At 37.8% G+C, this 24,351-nt stretch overlaps 1 protein-coding gene across 2 annotated transcripts in view; it reads right to left on the bottom strand.

Moving 5' to 3' along the window:
* Positions 1-24,351, bottom strand: part of NAA25 (N(alpha)-acetyltransferase 25, NatB auxiliary subunit) — a 61,942-nt gene that overhangs the window by 2,282 nt on the left and 35,309 nt on the right. For both annotated transcript variants that reach the window (XM_005876219.2, XM_014547736.1), the window contains 10 exons: positions 19,159-19,339; positions 18,371-18,470; positions 13,740-13,891; positions 12,427-12,552; positions 9,874-10,117; positions 7,908-8,031; positions 6,723-6,788; positions 5,497-5,594; positions 4,358-4,468; positions 1,880-2,026 (listed from right to left, as the gene is read on the bottom strand). In XM_005876219.2, the coding sequence (XP_005876281.1) occupies positions 1,880-2,026; positions 4,358-4,468; positions 5,497-5,594; positions 6,723-6,788; positions 7,908-8,031; positions 9,874-10,117; positions 12,427-12,552; positions 13,740-13,891; positions 18,371-18,470; positions 19,159-19,339 (1,349 nt within the window). The remainder of the gene's footprint in view (positions 1-1,879; positions 2,027-4,357; positions 4,469-5,496; positions 5,595-6,722; positions 6,789-7,907; positions 8,032-9,873; positions 10,118-12,426; positions 12,553-13,739; positions 13,892-18,370; positions 18,471-19,158; positions 19,340-24,351) is intronic.

Here is a 24,351-nt window from a genome sequence, read left to right as displayed (position 1 = left end):
CTGTCGTGGTAAACAACCTGCTTCCCTATTTATAATGGTCTGGCCCTCTAGCAACTTCAGCGCGAAATTATAGCTAATTTGCCTACAATCGTCAGGTGGTCATAATAATCTGGCCACTCAGTGTATTTCATTCAGTACTGTATGTAAAAGTCAATTATAGAAATACAGTGGGGCCCTGACTTACGAGTGTCCCGACTAACAAGTTTTTTGAGATACCAGCTGTCTCTGGGCCGATTTTTTGCATTGAGTTGATAGAGTAATTTGAGTTAACGAGCTCCTTAACGAGCTCGGTCTCAGAACGAATTAAACTCGTAAGTCAAGGCCCCACTGTAAGCTGAAATAGCCAGCAGTTGTGGTGCATTCATATTTTGAATACTAAACAGCTGTTTAGAAGAACAAGATTGGCCTATATGCATTAGCCTGAACAGATCTCATGAATATAAGATTAAATGCAAAAAAGCCCAGCTTCAGAATAAAATAGTGTACCATTTATTTTAAAAACCTAACAGATAGTAGAGTACCTTATAAGTTTATATTAAAACCAGGTGGTTTTAAAATGATACATATAATACTGTGTATTTTCTCTATGAATATAAATGAAAGAAGAAAATAAGACGATCTTGGTGCGTAACCAGTTTCAGTGGATACTCCTAGGAAGGAGGAAAGGGGACCAGGACTGGCAGTGGTAGTCCATAGGACTTCTAGATAATGTTTCCAGTTTAGAAAGGAATTTGGGGGGGTGGGGGGGAGGAAAGAAGTAACCTAAAGGAAACTGAAGATTTTTTTTTTTTTAACTCAAAAGACAAGTACCCAGCACTATATGGATCCTATATTTGGTGGCTGGTGCTGCTCAGTAATGCAGAATAATTTTAACAAAAGTAAGTAATAAAAGGTCATTGTTGTTTTATTTAATCCTCACTATAATCCTAAAAAGTAGGTATTAATATGATTTCCATTTTATAAAGAAATTGAACCCTAGCCAGTTTGGCTCAGTGGATAGAGCGTCGGCCTGCGGACTGAAGGGTCCCAGATTCGATTCCAGCCAAGGGCATGTGCCTGGGTTGTGGGCTCGATCCCCAGTGTGGGATGTGCAGGAGGCAGCCAATCGATGATTCTCTCCCATCATAGATGTTTCTATCTCTCTCCCCCCTCTCTCCCTTTCTCTCTGAAATAAAAATATATTTTAAATAAAATAAATAAAAATCTCAAAGATACCCAGCAAAGCCCAACAACATAAAGCAATGTGACATTCATTCAAGTGTGCAATCTTTTAAGACTTTTTTGTTTTTTTAAGAGGTACGGTAATTTTGAGTTTTTGTTTTTCTACATTATTCAGAAAAGGGGATGTGAGTTTCAAATAAAGAATGACTTTGGATTTGGTCTAAAAAGTAAAAAATTAAACAGTTCCAAATCTGTAACTACAAATTTCCAGATTTCCTTATATGTAAAGGTGTACCAAAAGGACAGCAAGTGTCTCTCTTTACTCAAGTGGGCGATAGGAGGCAAGAATCCTATCTGGGGTGTACCTACTTCTTTAGATTCACTCGGTTCCCAAGTGCCCGGAAGTCTTAAAGTCTAATGGCAGATATAATTGTGTCATAGAAACACAGAAGAGGGAGAGGTGGGAATGGTTCTGGATAGTGGGCCTGGGACTGATTGGAGGCTGGGGACTGGGGGACAAGGGGGTTGGAAATAAAGGAGGGGAAATGCACCACCCATACTCCCACCCCCACCGATACAACAAACTACTACTGCAGTCACCTTCTAATCAGAATTCCTGTAAGGGGAGAATGATGAGTTGAAAATTAACATGTCCTTATGATAGAGAACATTTCAATATTTCTTTATAACTTATTACTGATTGCCTACATTCTCTTACCAATGAGAGAGAAGTGTCTTCTAAAATAAGTTCTTCAAGTTTAAGTGCAATCAGATGTGTTTCAAGCCCTTTAATATGATCCACAACATTGGAAATTAAAGTCTGAAGCCCAGTAACATAGTCTTGAAAACTGGTAAAGACAGGTGGCTGAAAAAAACATTTTTAAAAAGTTGAAAGATTATCAAACATATTCCTTGTACTTACATCATTTAAGCTATACTAATTTCATACTATAGCATTACTTAATGCTATTAACAATAATAGGAATGGATACAGTTTTGATATTAACAGTCTTGAAACCCATAGTATATTTAATTGCCACCAAATAATGCCTACTCAGCAACAATGACGTAAGCATTCTTTAAAAATGAGATTTTAATTCACCCTGGTGAGCTAGAGATGAAATTCCAATAGAAAAATATCTTGGCCATTACTCAACTTTGAATTGAGAATCTCCTGGAACACTAAAGGAGATGAGAGGACCCCAAGACTTCATTTCTTCTCTTTTATGTCTTTGAGATTTCCTCTAATAGAAAAATGATGGGAGACTACAGTCAAGAAAATTCTGCCCTAGCTGGTTTGGCTCAGTGGATAGAGCATCGGCCTGCGGACTGAAGGGTCCCAGGTTCGACTCCGGTCAAGGGCACATGCCTGGGTTGTGCGCTCAATCCCTAATAAGGAGCGTGCAGGAGGCAGCCGATCAATGATTCTCTCTCATCATTGATGTTTCTCTCTCTCTCTCCCTCTCCCCTTCTCTCTGAAATGAATAAAAAAAATATATTCAAAAAAAAAAGACCAATGACAAACTGGAAGAAACGGAATCATCTGTGATAAAGGATTAATAACACTATTATATTATTAAGAGTCCAATAGGTCAGACTATATCAAAAGGTAAAATATGACTACCACAATAAGAAACTTGGGCAACGACAGAACAAAAAATATAGCAAAGAAATCCCAGCAATACATCATACAATTTAAAACACAGATAAATGCAAGAAAACTAGCCAATCAAGCTTTTCACTCAAGAAGCAGTCTTTGAAGGTTCAACATCAATAGAAATTTTTAAATGCAGATCAGAAAAAAAGGAATAGTAATGTTTGCCTATCATAGTGATGGCGAACCTTTCGAGCTCGGCGTGTCAGCATTTTGAAAAACCCTAACTTAACTCTGGTGCCATGTCACATATAGAAATTTTTTGATATTTGCAACCATAGTAAAACAAAGATTAATATTTTTGATATTTATTTTATAAATTTAAATGCCATTTAACAAAGAAAAATCAACCAAAAAAATGAGTTCGCGTCTCACCTCTGACACGCGTGTCATAGGTTCACCATCACTGGCCTATCAGATGGGTAAGGGTACAGATACACTCAACACTGTTGTGGAATGTAAAAATGTACATACATAGTAACTTTAGATCTATGAGATATCGTAAGAAAATATTATAATCTTTGTGTATATGTCCATATTTTAATAAAAGCATAATTTATAATATTTAAAAATTAGAACCAACCAAATATTCATCAATGGGAATAAGTTATGGTGGTGTATTAATATGACCGGATAGTATATAACCATTAAAGGTAATGAGATACATATATATTAACTGAAATGAAATGTCAGTAAATGTCATTAAATAAAAAACAAAAACAAACCAATAGTTGCAAAACCTACAGAGCATGATTCTGGTTTGTTTGCAGTGGCTGTCACTGCTTGGTGGGAATATGGATGATCTTCACTTTATTTACACCGTTAGGTTATTTAGATGATCATAAAAATAGGAAAGTTATTTTTATTTTTGGAATTAGAAAAGCAACAACTACAAAATCCACAAAATCCAAATACCAAAAAGCTATTTAACAAGTTCTAGGACTGTAGGCCTCCATTAACACAGAGAGTAACAGAGCAACTCTAATCTATCCTTCCAGACTTTGTACTCATGACTGTTAAATTATCTTAAACACAGTGAATGAAGGGGCAGGGGAGATGAGAGAGTGAAACAAAACAAATGTGCAAACTGTTAAAGTGGTGAGACTACGCCAAAACCGGTTTGGCTCAGTGGATAGAGCGTCGGCCTGCGGACTGAAAGGTCCCAGGTTCGATTCCGGTCAAGGGCATGTACCTGGGTTGCGGGCACATCCCCAGTGGGAGATGTGCAGGAGGCAGCTGATCGATGTTTCTCTCTCATCGATGTTTCTGACTCTCTATCTCTCTCCCTTCCTCTCTGTAAAAAAATCAATAAAATATATGAAAAAAAAATAAAAAATAAAAATAAAATAAAATAAAGTGGTGAGACTAGGTAAGGCTATTTGGGTGTCATTATATTAGTATTTCAATGTGCCTGTAGGTGTATAATTTTTTTTAAAGTTGGGGAAAGAAAATAAACGCATATAGGACCCTAAGGTCTCACAACATGCAGGAAAACAAAAATCAGCATGGAGCCAGATTATTACTTGTATTTTCTGTTATTACCATGATGATGCTGGTTTCTTTTTTCTTCTTTTTCTTTTTCTGTAAATTTAATTTGTATGGTCGCAGGACACTCTCACAGTAACTGGACACCCACAGAATAATAGAAATAGTCTGAAAGAGGAAAAATTACAAATTCATGAATAACGATTACACTCAAGATATCAATCAGGAACAGTTAAATGTAATGGATTAAACAAATAAATTGACAGTTGTTCTAAGCAAATGCCTTCAATTTCTCCTCCAACTCTCCATTCTCTAATGTCAATGGTCACCACATTAATCCAGGCCTTCATCATCTCCAGCTTAAATACAGCTTAAATCTTTATCCTTTCTTCAGGCTCCACTTGATCCTATTTCCTTTCTCTTGCCTATTGGAAGTGAGAATCTATTAACATCCTTTTCACTCAAGTGAAAAGTCCAAATTCCTAAACATGGAATCCAAAGGTTCTTTACAATATGTCTCTTTCCACCCACCTCTTCAGCCAAGTAAGATACTACCTTACCTGCAAACCTTAACTTAAATATATATGGAGAATCTCCCCAGTTGGTCAGCACATATCCTGTTTGTTAGATGTTTGTATGTCTTCTTCTATACTATAGTGCACACATGTACATATACATGCAATTATTATTCATTCATTCAGTGTATTATAGGCACTTATAATGTGGCAGTCACCAGAACAGAGAATACTACCCTCAGAAAGTTTACAGACTAGTAGGAGAAGAAAAGAAAGAAAAAAAAAAATGCCACAGAAATTACAGAAAAGATGTTATCAGTGTTTGTGATACATCCTCCTCTCAGCTAAAAGAAGGAGAGTTTTGATATATCAGCTCCTGGATCATCCTTCATAATGCAGAATCTCAGTAATTAGAGAACAGCCCGACAAATAAAAGAAGCTGGAGGAATTAATTTAAACTACATAATAGCTGAGTCAACAAGGAAAATGAACAGAAAACAGCTAGATTTGGAGTGGATCAGAAATCTTTCAAGATGATTACATTGTTTTTCAATTAACAAAAGGCAGGGGTGAGGGATTAAATTACAGGTCTAGGGTGCCTATTATCTGTTCATTTTTGAAAAATTAATCCTTCAGACAATAGAGAACAATCTAGTTTTTTAGGAAAAAAACAAAACATACCTCAACAAAGAAGACTAGATTTTCTAAAAGAGTAGGGTGTGTTTTCAAGTTACCATCTTTAATTTCTAATAGATCACCTTTACATTTACTGAAGACATCTAAAAACAGAAAAATATTTCATAGTTTTATTCAGCCCTTGTTTCATGTTATTCTTAGGAACACAATGTACAATCTACTAGAGAATAAACAAATATTAAAGCTTAATCAAGAAAGCCTCCCATCCACACACAATAAACCAAATACCAAAGAATATCTATGTTAAGCTCTTTTAAAAGCCACATGACTATTGATCTATTGTCTTTAAAATATAAAAGGTAGCTTTATAAATTACATATTCTAGTGTCTGAGCCTTTTCACAAATAGGCCACTGGCACAATAAAATTAAGATTCCCAGTGAATAATTTAGAAGAACTTGTGCCATTAAGGGCACGGTAGAGATGCACCTTCATAACAAATACCACATTTAATTCTTATAATCTTGATTATCTTTTAATTCTCATTCTTCATTTGGGCAATAAAATTAAAAACTGTTTAGAATCCTGAGGAGAAAGTCCCTTATAGATTTAAAATGCTTATGTGTATCCTTTTACCAAATAATTCCATTTCTAGGAATTTAATCACAAGAAAATACTCAATAAGTATCCAAACACTTGTGTTTCAAGATGTTCATTTCAGCATTCTTATATATATGCTGTTATAAATACTGCTACAAATAACTCAAGTGTATATTATGTATTCGATGGAGGGAAGCATAAACAAATTTGGTACAATGGTAAAAAAAAAAACGTGGAATATTATGCAGTCATTAAAATGAATGGAGTGTACATGTAACTGAAATGGTAAGATATCCAAGATAATAGCAAATTATAGTCAGAAAAGCATGTTATACCTTTTCATATGTTAAAGACAATTACTACTATGTATTTCCATATACACATGTATGGGCAGTTTGGGTGGTTTCTAGGTATATAGACTTTAAAGTGTCAACAGTTCTTACTCTGAGGGAATGGGGCTGGCAACGGGGGAAAGACCATACATAGCTGTGTACTATTTATATAATAGGTATCTATGGCTTTTGTAATAAAACCTTTTAAAGTTAAAAGCACATCTTAAACATATCAAAAGCATGCATTACTTTCAAATCCTCTTGCAAGTTCTAACTTAAAAAAAATGAGCTATTATCAGACAATCAGATACAAAAGGGGACACACAGTAAGAACGCTTACCTTTTAACTGTTCTAGTAAAGACTTAAGAATATTCTCTACTCGCTCCTGGATCTCTACTGTATCCTCTAAAATTGAAAAACAATGAAAAACATTCATTTTTTTTTTTTTTTAGCAAGCTCAATACCTGCAAGCCACATGTAGGCAAAGACATTCTTTTCTCTTAAGAGACAGAGAAAAATGAAAGGAAAAGAAAAGAAAAACTGAGAAAAGATAAAGGAAAAGATTTCTAGTCTAGAAGGACTAGAAATCTATGTGTTTCAAATACTCCAAATGACAGGACAGGAAGTACAAACCTTATGATTCAGAAGAAGAAAAAACAACACCACAGCCTATAGAATATTTGTGATTCTCACTGGTTTTAGAGCTTAGAAAGAAACTTTTCTCCACAAAGTTGTAAATTTCTTTTTTATTTTTAAAGAACAGTTTATTGCACAGCTGGCAACCTATGAACCAGGAGGTCACGGTTCCATTCCCAGTCAAGGGCACATGCCCAGGTTGCAAGCTCGATCCCCAGTGTAGGTTATGCGGGGAGGCAGCCAGATCAATGTGTGTGTGTGTGTGTGTGTGTGTGTCAGCCAGATCAGTGTGTGTGTGTGTGTGTATGTCAGCCAGATCAATGTGTGTGTGTGTGTGTGTGTGTGTGTGCGTGTGTGTGAGTGACATATATACAATAATTTATCCATTTTTAAAGAGAAAAGGGAAAGGGAGAAAGAGAGAGAAACACCAATGCGAGAATGCAACATCGATCAGTTGTCTCCTGTACGCCCCCACCAGGGATTGAGCCCACACCCGGGGATATGCCCTAGATTGGGAATCTAAAAGGTAACCTCCTAGTGCACAGGATGATGCCCAACCAACTAAACCACACCAGCCAGGGCTAAGGGCTTCATTTTTAAACAAAGAATTCAATCTGAAATCTAAAAACAGTGTAACAAATCAAGAATTTATTCAGCTTTTGAACTTAGTAAGATTTCAAATATGGAAAGGACTTAAACTTCTAAAATATTACTTTATAACCTTTGAATGTACTTCCCTGTAAGCCAGACATTTCCAGAACAGCTTCCAGCTTCCATCTCCTTTAAATTTTTCCAAATAGTGAGTTATAGATATTCTGTCGCATTTACTAAATGCAATGTTGCAATGACAAAGACCCACTAAATAGACTCATGCAAACATACACTTACCTAAACCATTGGTATCCAGCTCATAAATATCACAAACAAGATAAAAAGAACTGGTCTGACACTGAGAACAGCCAGAATTAAGGAATCCACCCATTCTGGTAGGCACAGGACCAAGGAAAGGATACTGAAAAAGAAAGGAATAACGTGATGTTCTTTAAATTCATACAAAATAAGAAAACAAATGGCTGTAACTAATGGATAAAAATCTATCTTAGTGATTAAGTTACAAACCACTGATCAGCAAACTATAGTAGACCCCCCCCCCCCCCCCCGCCGCCTCTTTATCCACAGGGAATACATTCCAAGACCCCAGTGGATGCCTGAAACTATGGATACTATCAAACCCTGTATATACTATTTTTTTCCTATACACACATACCTATGATAAAATTTAATTATAAGTCAGACAAGAGATTAATAACTAAAATAAAATAGAAAAATTGTAACAATATAACAATGAAAGTTAAGTGAATGTGGTCACTTGTTTTAAGGAACTCCTTGCTTAAGTCTTAGTATAAGATCAGTGCTTTTGGGAACAACACATTGCCAGCAATCAAAGCATGTATTTTGCATTAAAAAAAAACCCCACAAAAAAACATGTATTTTCATTATGTCTTCCACCCATAAATTTAAGCCTTTTCTACCTTAACTAAGCACTTACCACACACTGTGGACATAACTTTTGCAATCTGAGGTGCAACAGAAAAATAGCACAAATTTCTTTTTTTTTTTCTTCACAATTTTATGGATGGAAGATTGGTTCTTACTGTAGATCTTAGCAACCTCAGCATGAGACTTTTTTCTTTCCTTATTAAATTGTGAACTTTCATCTTTTCACTTAAAAGGAAGCACTTTATGGCTTCTCTTTGGCATTTCCAAATTGCCAGCATCACTACTCTGTGCTTTGGGACTATTAAGTAAAATAAGGGTGACTTAAAAACAAGCAGTGCAATACCCTGTTAACCAAGGCAGCTACTAAGTGACTAAAGGGCAGGTAGTGTATACAGTGTGGAAATGCTGGACAAAGGGATGATTCACATTCCAGGTAGGATGGAGCGGGATGGAGCAGGACAGTGTGAGTGTGCTACTCAAAACAGCAAGCAATTTAAAACTTATAAGTTGTTTATTTCTAGAAATTTCCGTTTAATATTTTCAGACTGTGTTTGACTGCAGGTAACCAACCATACCTGTGGAAAGCATAACCAAGAGTAAAAGGGGACTGTGATAACAACTACATCATTATAGAGAAAATAGATAGCTATTAAAAATGTGTCATCACACTGCCTGGCTGGCGTGGCTCAGTGGTTGAACGTCAACCTATGAACCAGAAGGTCAGGGTTCGATTCCCAGTCAGGGCACATGCCCGAATTGCAGGCTCAATCCCCAGTAGGGATCGTGCAGGAGGCAGCCAATCAATGATTCTCTCTCATCATTTATGTTTTTCTCTCTCTCTCCCTCTCCCTTCCTCTCTGAAATCAATAAAAATATATATTTTTTAAATTTACCATCACAGCCCTGGCCAGTGTGGCTCAGTTGGTTGGAGCATTGTCCCATACACTGAAAGGGTTCGATTCCTGATCAGGGCACATATCTACTAGATGGCAGGGTCTATCCTTGGTCAGGGCCCATAGGGCAGGCAACCCATTGATATTTCTCTTTCACATTAATGTCTGTCTGTCTCTGTCTCTCTTGCCCTCCTTATCCCTTCTCTCTAAATATAAATGAATGTGTCCTCGGGTAAAGATTAAAAAATAATTTACTATCACCAAAAAAAGCTATTTTGCTTTTCCTCACTTTCCAATTTGGATATTGAGACAGCCTCTACAATTGCCCAAGTTTGTAATATTTGCCTTTTTCCTACAAATGTCATAAACTGGGACAAAATTCTGTTTCTTACGATTCACCCACCCAAATTCATATTATTAAAAAGATAGTCATAAATTACTGAAGCTTCGATAGTATATACCTGAATTTCCTTCTCAATAAATCGCTTTCCTGTCTCCAGGGCCAACTCCAGCTGTTGAAGGAGCAAACGAAGAATATCAACCCTGGAGGCTACACCGTTCTCAGTGGTCTTCTCCGAGTTCTTTGGTTCCACAGGGTGGTTAAGACTTGGGAGTCCACTGATCAGCCTCAATGTTAAGGAACGGATTCTTAACCACATGGTCTCTTCCTCCAAGGAAAGTTTCTTATGCTCTTCAGAAACATCCCTTTAAAAAAATCCCCAAACCATCCCTTTTACTAAATGTGTTTGTTGCCTTTAAATCTTTCAAAGTTAACTTTCATCAGACAAGATGCCTTTGAGTGGTCCCAGCTTTCATTTACTAGCTGAATGATCTTAGACAAACCAAAATCATCCAAGTCCCCATTTAGGTATCCATAAACGGGAATGACAACCTACCTAACAGGTTATTTTCCCCTTAACTGAGACTTTTCTGATAATACAATTCAAATGACAGAAAAGTAAAAAGGAGAAGAAAAATGCCCTGATAACCAAGCATCCACCATATTAACAAACTTATAGATTTCAGATTTTTGCAATACAGGGGTACTAAAAGTATGCAACTAAAAGTACTTATACAATTTATTTTAAGCAAATAACACAGGTTTACAGTATTCATACTATTTTCCAAACTGCATCTTTTAATGATAGAATGTGTAGAAAAGATTAACATAGCAAGCCTGAGGCTATTAATTTAGAAGAGCCTGCTTGTAAGGGTAGCTCTTGGCTGATGTCTGGAAACTTGGTACTCCAACCATTCTCTAAATGACAAGAGTGGCTCACTGTGCCTAGACTGTATAAGCCTATTGTTTATGGTGAACACCTGTTTTCCTTCTGGGAATCTAGAATGTTGGTACATGCTACACAAAGCATACCTAAACCTTGGGCACCAACTCTCTAATGGGCTTCTCTAAGCAGAAACATTGCACACTCAATACTGTATTTTCCGTGGCTAGAGAAAGGAGCGTGTGTGATAGGGCACCTCCCAGGAGGGAGAGGACACTGGAAGTCTGTTCATGGAATTCTCCAGATTCCACCTGTATGTTTTTCCCTTGGTGATCCTGTCATGTATCCTTTTATTATAATAAACTTTAGCTGTGAGAACAAGGATATGTTGAGTCCCATGAGTCCTTGCAAATCACTAAATGTGTTCTTGGCAATCCCCAAGTCACAGTATATTCAGAACTACCTCATAGGCATATCTCTGCACAACCTATTTCCTTAGGTTCCACTTTCCTAGAAGCAGATCTGCTGAACTAAATAGTATATGGATTTTTCAATCTTGATACATATACACATCACTAAAATTCCTGGTTAGGGAAAGTTATATAAAGTTTCACCCCCATGTAAACGTACAAAAACGATTTTCCCCACCACCTTGCTGAGCACAGTATTAATCCTTTTTATCTTTATCTGACAGGTTAAAATATTTTTACTGCTGGCCCTCGCTGGTTTGGCTCACTGGATGGAGCGTTGGCCTGGGGACTGAAGAGTCCCGGGTTCGATTCCGGTCAAGGGCATGTACCTTGGTTGCAGGCACACCCCCAGTAGGGAGTGTGCAGGAGGCAGCTGATCGATGCTTCTCTCTCATCGATGTTTCTAACTCTCTATCCCTCTCCCTTCCTCTCTGTAAAAAATCAATAAAATATATTTTTAAAAAATATTTTTACTGCTGTAAGATACATTTCTTTGAATTTCCTGTTAAGCCATTTACCCAATTAGTTTTTTAGTTATCTTCTTCTTAGTTCTCTCTATATATGAAGGCTATTAATATATATAAAGAGCCCTGATCTTCATGATCTAGTGATTAAAGCATTGGCCAACACACCAGAGGGTCGTGGTTTGCAGGTTCTATCCCAGGCCTCAGTCAGGGTGCATGCAGGAAGCAGCCAATCGATGTGTCTGTCTCACATAGGTGTTTCATACTCTCTCCCTCCTCTCTCTCTCTGCCCCTCCCCCCTCCCTTCCACTCTCTCTAAAAAAACTCAATGGAAAAAATATCCTCAGGTGAGGATTAACAAATACCTATACATACACACACACACACACACACACACACACAGACACACACATATATTTTATACTTTCTGATAAGCTGATATATATATGAAGAAACTTACCAACTTACCACATATCCTTAGAACTTGTTAACAAATTTACTTCTATATAGAGGGCTAATATTTGCAAAGGTTAAATCTTTTGTTTCCAGATTTGATGTAATGCTAAGAAAGGCTTTCCCTAACCATTTTTATTTTATATTTTCTTCTAGAATTTCTAAGAAGTTTTAACGTAATCTTTAATCTATCTGGAGTCTGTTTGCACAGATGCTGTGAAGGACCTAACTTTTAATCCCAATATAGGGGTGAGATTTATTTTCTTTCTTTGGTTTACCTATATTTTCTGATCCCTACAATAAACATGTTATTATATTTGTGTAAAAAGGTTTAAAAAAACCCAATTCTTAGATTCATTCTAATTCTTTAAAAATAAATTGCTTGGGGGGGTACTTCCAGTTACCTATCTTTTGGATCCCAGCTGAAGAAAACATTTAAGTCTCTGTTGTCTCGCAAGGCTTCCCATGGAATGTCGTCTTCTTCTGGCCGAAGATTCATCGACTTTATACTTTCTGCTAAGCTGATTGATCTGTGGTATATAAAATATATTTATGTATTATTGAAGTTATAAACCAGCCATAAAAACATATTAGCTAGGACTTTGTTTTATTAGCAAGGAAAGGGGGAAGGATTTCTATTAAGAAGTAAAGGCTCGCCCTAGCTTGTTTGGCTCAGTGGATATAGCATCAACCTGCGAACTGAAAGGTCCTGGGTTCGATTCCGATCAAGGGCACGTGCCCGGATTTCCGGTTCAATCCCCGTAGGGTGCGTGCAGGAGGCAGTCGATCAATGATTCTCATTGATTTTTCTATCTCTCACTCTCCTTCCCTCTCTGAAGTAGATAAAAATATATTTTTTTTAAAAAGTAGTAAAGGCTCATAGAAGGTGAAAGAGAACCAAGCACCGATCATGCCAGCCTGAGTCTGGAAGCCCAACCAAAAACAAAGTGGATCCCTGAAATCCCGTGTGTGCAGGGATCCTTATAAACACAATATCGCCCAGAGCCTAGATGGCTTCTGTATGGAAGCTGGCAGTACTCTCTCATTCTCATGACATATATCAAGTTATCTTCCCCTTTCTTCCCTGCATCCCCTTCTATTTTCTCCCCCCCCCCCCCCATTTTTCCTTGGCTTAAACCTGTTAATGTCACCCATGAGTCCATTAAAGGCTCTCAGCATTTGATCTTATCCCTTAGTTCCTTTGTAGTTCTTATGGAATTCTACATAATAAAAGCCTAATATGCAAACTCTTCGACTGGGAGTTCAACCACTCGCTATGATGTGCTCTGACCACCAGGGGGCGGTGTGGAACATGGCAGGCGTTGGCGATGCAGAGCTGGCAGCAATGTAGGTGCTGCCAGCCCCAATGGGCCCCAATGAGAGCAGGACTGCAGCAGGATGGTAGAGCAGGTGAGCAGGCGGTGCCAGGCCAAGGTGGGTGCAAGCAGTGGCCCAATCGCCCCGCCGATCGCCCCTCAGACTGCAGGGCGGGGGGGGGGTTCCGCACAGCTCCCAGGCCCTGAAGGAGCCAGGCGCCTCCCAATCGATCACCCCTCACCCCGCAGGCGGGATGGTGGTGGGGTGCCAGGCAGGGCTGCAGGGCTGCGGGGCTGCAGGGCTGCGAGGCTGGGGGCGCAAGCAGGGGCCCGATCCCCACAAGCCACACCAAGGGACCCCACTCATATATGAGTTCATGCACCGGGCCTCTAGTACTTACATATTTGCTTCAAGTAGAAGGTCTAACAACATCCGTTCAGTACGGACTTGTGCAAAATGAAGAGAATTATTCAGCCTGTTCCTAAAAGCGATAAACTCTGGGATCTTCTCAAATGCACCATATTTGTAAGCTTGAATAATATATTCTGAGGTCTGGGAAGGAAAGACATTACCTTGGTATAAATATTTCACAGGTCAGACAATGAAGGCAAACATTGCCAGCCAAAATTTAAAAAAAAAAAAAAACACAACAAACCCTCAAACTAAAATTAAGTAAGATGTTGAATCTACTCTTTAAAGGCCTTGGTCACCAAGTAGACTATCGGCTTTTTAAAACATTATTTTCCTTCTTTCCTATACCAGAGTCAAATGTCTTCTTTACTAATATTACCACTGGTAATACCCAGCTGTTGCTGCCACCATATAAACTTTTTATTCGCAATTTTGTCTTTCAATTCAACAGGACTGGAGGTTTGTTACACCAAATCAGTCAAAAATTTGGTCTGTGCCATTGTGGAAGGGATATTACGCCATGTTTTTCTGCATCTAAGACAGACTGTTTTATACAAAGGTTACAAAACACTAGAATTATATAACAACCCTACCAACACCACCCCCCAAAAAATCACTCTCCTTCAGAAAAAAAAAAAAGCTGCTGCTTGGTTTTATTTATTTCTAAATACAATATCACAAACATAGGACATGGATTATATCAGGATAGAAATAAGGCGCCAAGCAAAAGACCTAAAAAACTCATGTCATAATCTGTTCTGAGAACAGAAAGACTTCAAGAACCAGACTACTTGTCCATCCAAACTACCTAAGACCTTTGCTGGAAAAATACATAAACAAGTAAGTGAAGGCAACACTCACCACATCTGCTTTAATTTAGATTAATACACATTTACAGATGAAACATTGTAAACAGAGGCAAGATAAAGAATTCTCAACAGAAATTCTGGCACAACAGAACAAAATCTCAAGGAAGAACATTTCATAGGTGGACCTATGCCATCAGGATTAGAAGTCAGGAGGGCACCCCTTTGGACCAAGGAAAGTGTGAAGTTCAAAGCTGATGTCTACCCTAAAAAATCCTTTCTAGATCCTTTCCAGTCTGTTTGGCATAACCTCAATCTGCTTTACCCCCATCTCCATAACGTTCCAATTATCTGCCCAATAGGAAAATAGGCCAATAGTTCACAACATACCCTCTGATACACAGCCTCGCAGGGTTCATTTCAGGCCGCGGGATTGCGCCACGGGCGCTAATTCAACTGCATTCGATGCGGCTTTTAAACCCCCATGGGACACCTCGGCGAGCTGTTTGCCTGCAGTATCTGGAGAAATTAAAGACGGACGGACACAAGAAAATTAAAAAGATTACTTGTGATCCTGCAGGTTTAAAGAAGGACTATCTGAAAAAGCTCAAGTGTACCTTCTAATCGAGCCTGATTAAAGGACAGTGATAGGCCCTATAGGAAGAGGCCAGGACACTCTAAACACATGCCTATCCGATGGCCACTTGGCTTGGAAAACAGCAAGGTTTACCAGCAGCCCTTGCAATAGGAACTTAGAAGTTGAAAAAAAAAATAGCTGGTTAGGAACATATGATCCAAAAATTAACCAGGATAAAATATGACTTTGGTGATTCCAATCAAATTTATCAATTACAGATCCAAAATATGATATGTTTAAAAGAAAGAACCCAGCCTTACTGAGTGTAGAAGTAGTTTTAATTTGAAGTGGTCCATGGACTACCACTTTAGAAAAAGGCAACAGCTTTAAAAAGAGAAAATAGGGGGCAACAAAGAGGGAATGTAGTCCTTTAACAAACTGAGAAGGTAACTCTAGTTCTCTAGTTGCTCTTTTGACGATAGTCCTCCTTTAATGCTGCGGTAAACTGTCACTGCAGAACTAGAAAAGGGCTCGAGCAGCTACCAATAGGACAAAAGCCGGGAAAGGACTACAATTTGAAGACACCCACCGCCATTAGAACTGCAGGCAAAACTGGAAGCCACCAGCACTTTAAAGACTTCTGAATATCAGAGAATGTTGTCCGTACCTATTTCTATTCATGTATGAACCACTGAAGCTATTTAGATCCCATTCGGATTCCTGAAATGAACCCTGGTCACTAAAAATTTGCATAATACATGGACATCAAACCCCTGAATAATAATTTCTATGGATACCTAAAATAAAGACTTTTAAAGGGAAATTTTTAAAGTATAAATATATAAGTAACTTATGAAGATATGAAAATCTAGCACTAATTCTCACATTGTAAAAATCTATTCCCAAGTAATAATGACGACAGACAATCACCTTCTCAGAGAGAAAATTCCTGTGCAGACCTTCCAAATATAACTTTTGATTCCACAGCACAAAGCCTTAAAAAGCAGAAAACCAGATTTTCCATTTAGGAGTAAAAGTGTTCTTTCAAAGAGCTAGTTGGGAATTGAAATACATCAGTCACTCAAGGAAACACCAAATGGGGACACTAAAAACTACCAAGAATAAAAGATATAGAGCGTAGAGTTTTTGTTTCCAGAGAGATATTTCTAATAGTACACCAGAAGATTTAACACATATAGTACCAACACTACAACCGTGATCTTCCTCAGCCTCAAATTCCTACAAGAAACAGTCCACACCAGTCTCCATTTTCATATTTGGGGTCTGGGGCTAGGCACTAAGGTTTAAGGTGTGTTTTCCTTACTATATTGTGTTTGCTTTTGCCTCCAGAATCCCCAAAGATTATTTACCTAATATAATTAAGTAAGCTCTGTCTTCCCAGTTAGTAGTAATAAAAACAAATGTGTCAAATAGAACATCCTAGTTCCAGATCAATAAAACACTATAATTTTATCAGGTTCAGCATTACAAGCATTGAGATGAATTGTCACTCCTGCCACATACAGCCATCAGCAAAACACCAAAGATACAAAAAGCCACATTAGAGACAACATGTCCTCTCTAATTGCTCCTGGGGATCTCCTTTCCCTACTACAATACTTTTATTTGGTGTGTGTGTTCAAAACAACTCTTCAGACACAATTTTTGTGGGGGAATAATTAAAGCTTAACTATAGGGTAAATAATGTATCTCTGTTGGCCAAGTCACGAACAACATGGCTCTTTAAGAACGTTAAATGACTGGAAACAAGTAAAACCAGCCACCAGGCTTGAACTAACCCCTTATTTACCCCAACTCCCACTTCAAAACTATCTGAGAAACAAAACTTTGAAAAGAATTCTTCAGTAAATCAAATGTTTAATTAGCCTCTTCCTTAAAATATAGAAATGAAAGCTAGAATGAGATTTAAGGAACACAGTTTTTTCTTTTGTGTTAGTAAAACTACTTGAAAACAGAAGGCAAAGCACAGATAATTGAATGCACAGTGAAAACTCAAGAGATTTATAACTGCCCACTCATGCTAAGAAATTTTAGAAATCCAAGGTCCAAAAGATACTCCCTGACCTCTAAGCCAGGCCAGCACCTTCTGAGCAATATGTTCAAATGCTGATGCCTACTTCACTCTCTCCCTGGTCAGGAGCTATGGCACAAAATGAGGTCTGAACAGAGATACCAACAACTGTGGGGGAAAGCGGTCAAAGGGGAGGAAAATAGGGCTTAAAAGCCAGTAAATGAAGCATACCAGTCCTTCAAGCCATGCCCTGAAACTTGTCAGGACATAATTATTACAAGCTGAGAACAACAAACCTATATTCTAGTATTCAGAAATGCTTCTGCCCTGCCCTTCTATTTTCTACACCCTTAAAGAATTAGATAGCAGATAGATTAGCCAAAGCTGTTATAGTTACAAACCATTTTTTAAAAATCCTCATGAGTGTTTGTCATGAAGAAACCCAGAAACCAGCTTGCTGGCCCAGTTTCTTGGTTGCTATTAGACCAGAAAATGGAGAGCTACGGGCAGATATCTGGAATGGCCTAATCCCAGGCGATGAGTCTTGGAAGCACATGAGAACCAGTCGGCAGTGACCATCCTAGAAGACATGCCTTAGCTTCACAATGTTCCTGGGTAGTGTTGCATAGTTGGTCAACTGAGTAGAAACCATATATATGGCTTTTCCACAAAAACGACTGCTTAACTGACAAGTGGAGACCAAGTCTGTTTGCAATGAAAAATATGGTGCAAATCCCATCCTTTCATTATGGCACATAAAAGCTCTATCTTATTCATTGCTGAAATGACCTTCAATTGGTCAATTTTATAATTCTAAGAAAATGTAAGTGCATTTGCTGTTGACAAAGAGCACAGTGGTTATAGACTTCAGAAATAAATCGGTAACAGAGAGCAGCTGCTATCGCAGAATCTTACACAGCTTCTCATGTCCTTGGAAAAAGTCTCTTAGAGATTAAAAGACCGACCTAAGAGGCATAAAACTTCCTATTCTGTTAATACCCAGTTTTAACACCTTTGTATGGATTCTATCAACCACAAATAACTTCAACTATACCTATCAGTCTTGGCCAATAAGCTATGGCATACAGGCACTTGCAAGTACAGCAAGGTACACCTTAAGTGTACCTGTGACACAGGAAGATGCTCTCTGAATCATGTGCATTCAACAGGCAAGACCATAAAAAAAATTTTTTTTTTTCACTTACATCTTTCTGGTTGGAGTGGAAAAACCTGAGTGCGAAGTTACAGGATTGGGATGCAGCAGCATACTGACCTAGGGATTCAGCGTATCGGGTCAAAAGATAACTAGGTCGGAAGGAAAGAGAAAAAAACATGTTATACTTACCCACTTATAATATCATATACTATACTTCAAATTATTTTGGCAGAGAAATAGTTAAGCATATGGAAAATTTAAAACATCTTGCAACAGAAATCTAATTTACAGAATCAAATTTTTAAAAAGAACAAAGTTAATTCAGTTTTGGGGAAGCTCTAAAGTTCAATGCCATGCTTTCTTATACTCAGATAATTAATGGAGCACAGATTATGAAAGAACAGAATACTATCTTCCTGAAACAGCTCTACAGGGAATAGAGAAAATACCCCGATTCATCACAAAGAATAATTCCAACGCAAATTCAAAGAATCTCTGAGGAAAACAAATGAAGTACAGGTGTCAACCTCAAGTCCAAGCCAAAAGTAAAGATTTCAAAACCATGTATGCTAAGAAAAAGGGTTCAAAGTATATAGCCATTTGTTGTCTCTAAGAAAAACTTTCTTACCATTTCTAAGCTATGCAATTCTTAACATTACTACATAATGCTGGCAAATAAAAATCTTACTGTTTTTCAATGAGTCATGATATGTGATTATTTCATCTAAAAAACTTAATACCAGGAACAACTTTGCTGCTAAAATCAAAATGTTTCACATATCAGAGCCCCACACTGGTGTAGCTGACTGCTCATTATTCAGAGTATATACTACCAACCCAATGGTATCATGCTGGATATGCTTAGCATCAAGGCTGGAGTACAGATCCAACACAGGTTCAAATGCTCCCAGCATACAGTAGATTCGAACAAGCAGCAATTTGAATTGAGCATTGGAAGGGCTATGGATTAATCCCTCTTCCAGCAAAGTCAAGGCCTGCCACACAGCAGTCTCGTCACCTAGAACCAAAATATAATAGCGTTACCCACAGATCTTGACAGCAAATATAGGGTTCTCAAAAACAAAAACTTGCTGACATCATCACCTCCCCTAATTATTCTAAGAATGAGTTTAGATGGCAGAGAAGAAATTTTAGATACACACCTATAAGCAAAACAGGGGGTTTCCCTGAATAGGCACCTCAATTCTTAAATATGCATCTATAAAACTGACACAAACTTTTAAGCTGCCAGGACTTGTAGAGGGAAGTTATGGAATCTCAGGGAATCCTAGATTCCGAGAAGAGACGAACTTTGAAGGAGAACTGGTGTCACCAATCTTCCCAGTTCAGGATTTTCTCTACAAGACCCAGATGCTTTCTCTAAACGTCATTTTTTCTTTTATATGTAACTCTACCAATAGGATATCAAATAAGATTTGAAAAAAAATTGCTCATTCATAATCAAAATAAAGTGATACACATTTTGAGCCACCAAAACTCAGAAGTTCACATGTAACTATAGTATTAAAGATTAAGTTAATTCTCTTTTAAGAATCTACCTGGCCCTAGCTAGTTTGGCTTCGTGGATAGAGCATCAGCCTCAGACTGAAGGGTCCTAGGTTTGGTTCTGGTCAAGGGCACATGTCCGGGTTGAGGGCTCAGTCCCCAGTAGGGGCCGTGCAGGAGGCAGCCGATCAATGATTCTCTCTCATCATTGATATTTCTATCTCTCCCTCTTCCTACCTCTCTGAAATCAATAAAAATATATTAAAAAAAAAAAAAAAAAAAAAAGCAGAGGAATCCTTTTAAAAAATAAAAGAAAATCTACCTAGCCCAGACTGCATGGCTCAGTGGTTGAGCGTCGAACTATGAACCAAGAGGTCACAGTTCGATTCCCAGTCAGGGCACTTGCCCAGGTTGCAGACTCCATCCCCAGAGTGGGGTGCAGGAGGCAGCCAATCAATGTTTCTCTCCTTTTCTCTCTGAAATAAATAAATATATATATATGTAAAATCTACCTAAAGAAATAACATGAAATGCAGATAGAGCTTTATTTACAAAAATATTCATTGTACTAATAAATGGGGGTGATTGAATAAATTACAGTAACAACCACTCCCGGAAACATCATACAGCCATCTGGTGTTAACGAAGAGTTTTTAACAACAGGGGTAAATACTTTGTGGGGGGTTTTTTTGTTTTTTGTTTTGTTTTAAATATATTTTATTGATTTCTTACAGAGAGGAAGGGAGAGGAATAGAGAGTTAGAATCATCGATGAGAGAGAAACATCGATCAGCTGCCTCCTGCACACCCCCTAATGGGTATGTGCCTGCAATCAAGGTACATGCCCTTGACTGGAATCGAACCTGGGACCCTTGAGTCCGCAGACCGATGCTCTGTCCATTGAGCCAAACTGGTTAGGGCAGGGGGGTAAATACTTTGTAATAATTATCAGTAAGACACATATAGAAAATTCAAATTAGCATGAAGACTTCATCTTCAGTCTAAAAATTATGCAGAGGAAGAAAAGAGGAAATGTGCAAAATCTTAGAGCAGTGGTTCTCAACCTTCCTAATGCCGCAACCCTTTAATACAGTTCCTCCTGTTGTGGTGACCCCCAACCATAAAATTATTTTAGCTGCTACGTCATAACTATAATTTTGCTTCTGTTATGAATCGTAATGTAAATATCTGATATGCAGGATGTATTTTCATTGTTAGAAATTGAACATAATTAAAGCATAGTGATTAATCACAAAAACAATATGTAATTATATATGTGTTTTCCGATGGTCTTAGGCGACCCCTGTGAAAGGGTCGTTCGACCCCCAAAGGGGTCTCGACCCACAGGTTGAGAACCGCTGTCTTAGAGTGTCTGTGGAAGCAGGAAAAGTGAGATTAAAATAAACTGCTTTCCAAAATTTTTATATGCTATTTTTACAATCAGGAAAAAATAAACAAAACAAAAAAAAACAACTAAAGTAAAAGCTCTATCTATTAAGCTTTTAAAATTATATAGTATATGCTTTTTTTCCAAGAAAAAAGAAACAAGATAATAAAAAATTGAAGCTCTAGATAAATATCTATAATCCTACCCAAACTATGCAAACTACACATAATCTACTTAAACTACCATTAGGATTTTAATATAATGCTTCTGAACTTTAATTACTTTATACAGTAGTAGTCATAGCATACATCCAATTTTGCATTCTGCTCTTTTACTTGTGTTTTCCCATGTTGCTACCTGGTGTTTATAATCATAATTTTATTTATGATTATAAACATTCCCTGACCTACATTTGAGCAACACTACATATACAACCTGAAGATAAGAGTCATGGGTGGTTCCTAGCCTCAAGAGGCTCGGAACTGAATAAAAAAGAGAGTTAAGCCCTAGCCGGTTTGGCTCAGTGGATAGAGTGTCGGCCTGTGGACTGAAGGGTCCCGAGTTCGAGTCTGATCAAGAGCACTTGCCTGGATTTCGGGCTCGATCCCCAATAAGGGATATGCAGGAAGCAGCCGATCAATGATTCTCATCATTGATGTTTCTATCTATCTCTCCCTCTCCCTTCCTCTCTGAAATCAATATCCTATATAATAAAAGGCTAATATGCAAATTGACTGAACCAGTCGCTATGACGCAGACTGACCACCAGGGGGCAGACGCTCAACGCAGAAGCCCTGAGCCGGGCTCAGGGTTGGCAAGCACAGAGGCGATGGCAGGAGCCTCTCCTGCCTCCATGGCAGTGCTAAAGATGTCCAACTGCTGGCTTAGGACCGCTCCCCTAAGCCATCAGTCAGACATCCCCAGAGGGCTCCCGGACTGTGAGAGAGTGGGCGTAAGCTGGGCTGAGGGATCCCTACCCCCTGAGTGCATGAATTTCATGCACCAGTCCTCTAGTATATATATATTTAAAAACGAATTACTCCAATAAAATAAAGAGAGAGTTGAACAATTATAGAGAACAGAAAATTTTAAGAAATTCTAGCTGTTCAAGGATAACTAGTATCAGGGGGGAAAAAATCTTAAAGATCTCTTTAAAATAGAAACAAAATTTCAAAGTAAATAGCAAAAAAAAAAAAAAAAGATTTAATTCATACTTCTCTCTGAACTATTGAACCAAATATTATAAAAACATGTATCATTTTATTTTGCAAATTTTAGGATATAACTACAACTGTACACAAATTCTTACCAAATCAAAAAGAGCATCAAAGACTGATGAGGTTTTTTTGAGGGACAAAATTTTTCTAACAAAATTTTATAATATAACAAAATGACATAATATCTGGGGACATAATGTACAGCATGGTAATTATAGTTAATACTGTATCGTACATTTGAAAGTTGCTAAGAGAGTAGACTTAGTAAGAAAAATTTTATAGCTGTGTGGGATAGATGTTAACTAAACTTATTGTGGCAATCATTTCACAATCTATACATATGTCAAATCATCATACTGTATACCTTAAAGTAATACAATGTATCAATTACATATCAATAAAACGGAGGGGGAAATGACATTCTTCACTGCCCCTTTTATTTTTGCTGCATAACTATAAAGAAATGCCATTTTGCAAAAACATTTGAGAGCATCACCAATTTCCTAAAGCAATCTTCGTAAGTCCTTTCATATTCAAATCAGTCTTTTTCAACATCCTTACCAATTTTCTATAAATTTCAATTTTCTGCCAGATCCTCCATGAATAATGACTATGCCTACGATTGGAGCACTTCAACATCACTTTCACTGACTTTAAAAAAAAACTTGGCCCTAGCTGGTTTTGCTCAGTGGATAGAGCATCGGCCTGCGGACTGAAGGGTCCTGGGTTTGATTCCAGTCAGGGGCACATGCCCAGGTTGCAGGCCCGATCCCCAGTAGGGGGCATGCAGGAGGCAGCCAATCAATGATTCTCTCTCATCATTGATGTTTCTTGGTTTCCCAGTGTCTTATGTCCATTAGTTATGCTTATATGCATGCATACAAGTCCTTCGGTTGATCTCTTACTCCCCTCCCTTCTGCCCCCCAACCCTCTCTGGCCTTCCCACTGCAGTTTGACAATCAGTTTGAGGCAGCTCTGCCTCTGTATCTAATATTGTTCAAAAGTTTATAATGGTCTTTATTATCCATGAATGAGTGAGATCATGTGGTATTTTTCCTTCATTGACTGGCTTATTTCACTTAGCATAATGCTCTCCATCATCATTGATGTTTCTATCTCTCATCTATTTCTTTCTCTCTCTCTCTTCCTCTATGAAATTAATAAAAATATATTTTTTAAAAACTTGTATCTTTATAATATCTGCAATTTCCCATGCACTCGCACTGTATGACTTTGGACAACTTACCTAACTTATTTCTCTCTGCCCTGTATTTCCCGCATCTGTAAAACTGTAACAACCTTAACTGAATCATTTTGAGGTTTATATTAGCTAATTCATGTGTAATATTTTAAGTGTCTGATGACCAACAAATGTTAGCTGTTACTATTAGATGGCCAGATATCTTTGCTTAAAGAAAAACAAGAAATTAACAAAGCCATAGTCAGTATGAGCAAGACTGCATGTTAGAGGTAAGTGGGGCAAGGTATTCGAGCAGGGACAAATTTGCTAAGTAAATAGTTCATCAATGATTTTTACATTAGGGTGACTTTTACAGCCCTATGCAACCTCATGAATCTGGGGTTTAGATAACAAATACTCTAATAAAGATGATTTAACCTTCAATCCCAGTATAATACAGTGTAACAAATACTATCATATGGGTACATATAATGTCCTATAAAAAGTTCAGAAGAGGCATGAAATCCACAGTGAAGGAGGGGGTGAAATAAAGACCATCTTGTCAGAAGTATTGTTTGAGTAGAAGTTAGAGGAAGGAGGTAAGAAAGTTTTTTCTAAGAGAGGCAATACGATGTTCAAAAAAAAAACCCAGTAGATTCAGGACTGTACGTACATAAGAATCTGGAGATGCAGGCAGAAGCTGGATTTTAAAAAGGCATTATAAATTACCCTGAAAAGGCT

This window comes from Myotis brandtii, unplaced genomic scaffold (assembly GCF_000412655.1).
Source record: "Myotis brandtii unplaced genomic scaffold, ASM41265v1 scaffold482, whole genome shotgun sequence".
Taxonomy (NCBI): Eukaryota; Metazoa; Chordata; class Mammalia; order Chiroptera; family Vespertilionidae; genus Myotis; species Myotis brandtii.
Note: the sequence above shows the minus strand (reverse complement) of the source record. Positions and strands in the feature narration are given on the sequence as shown.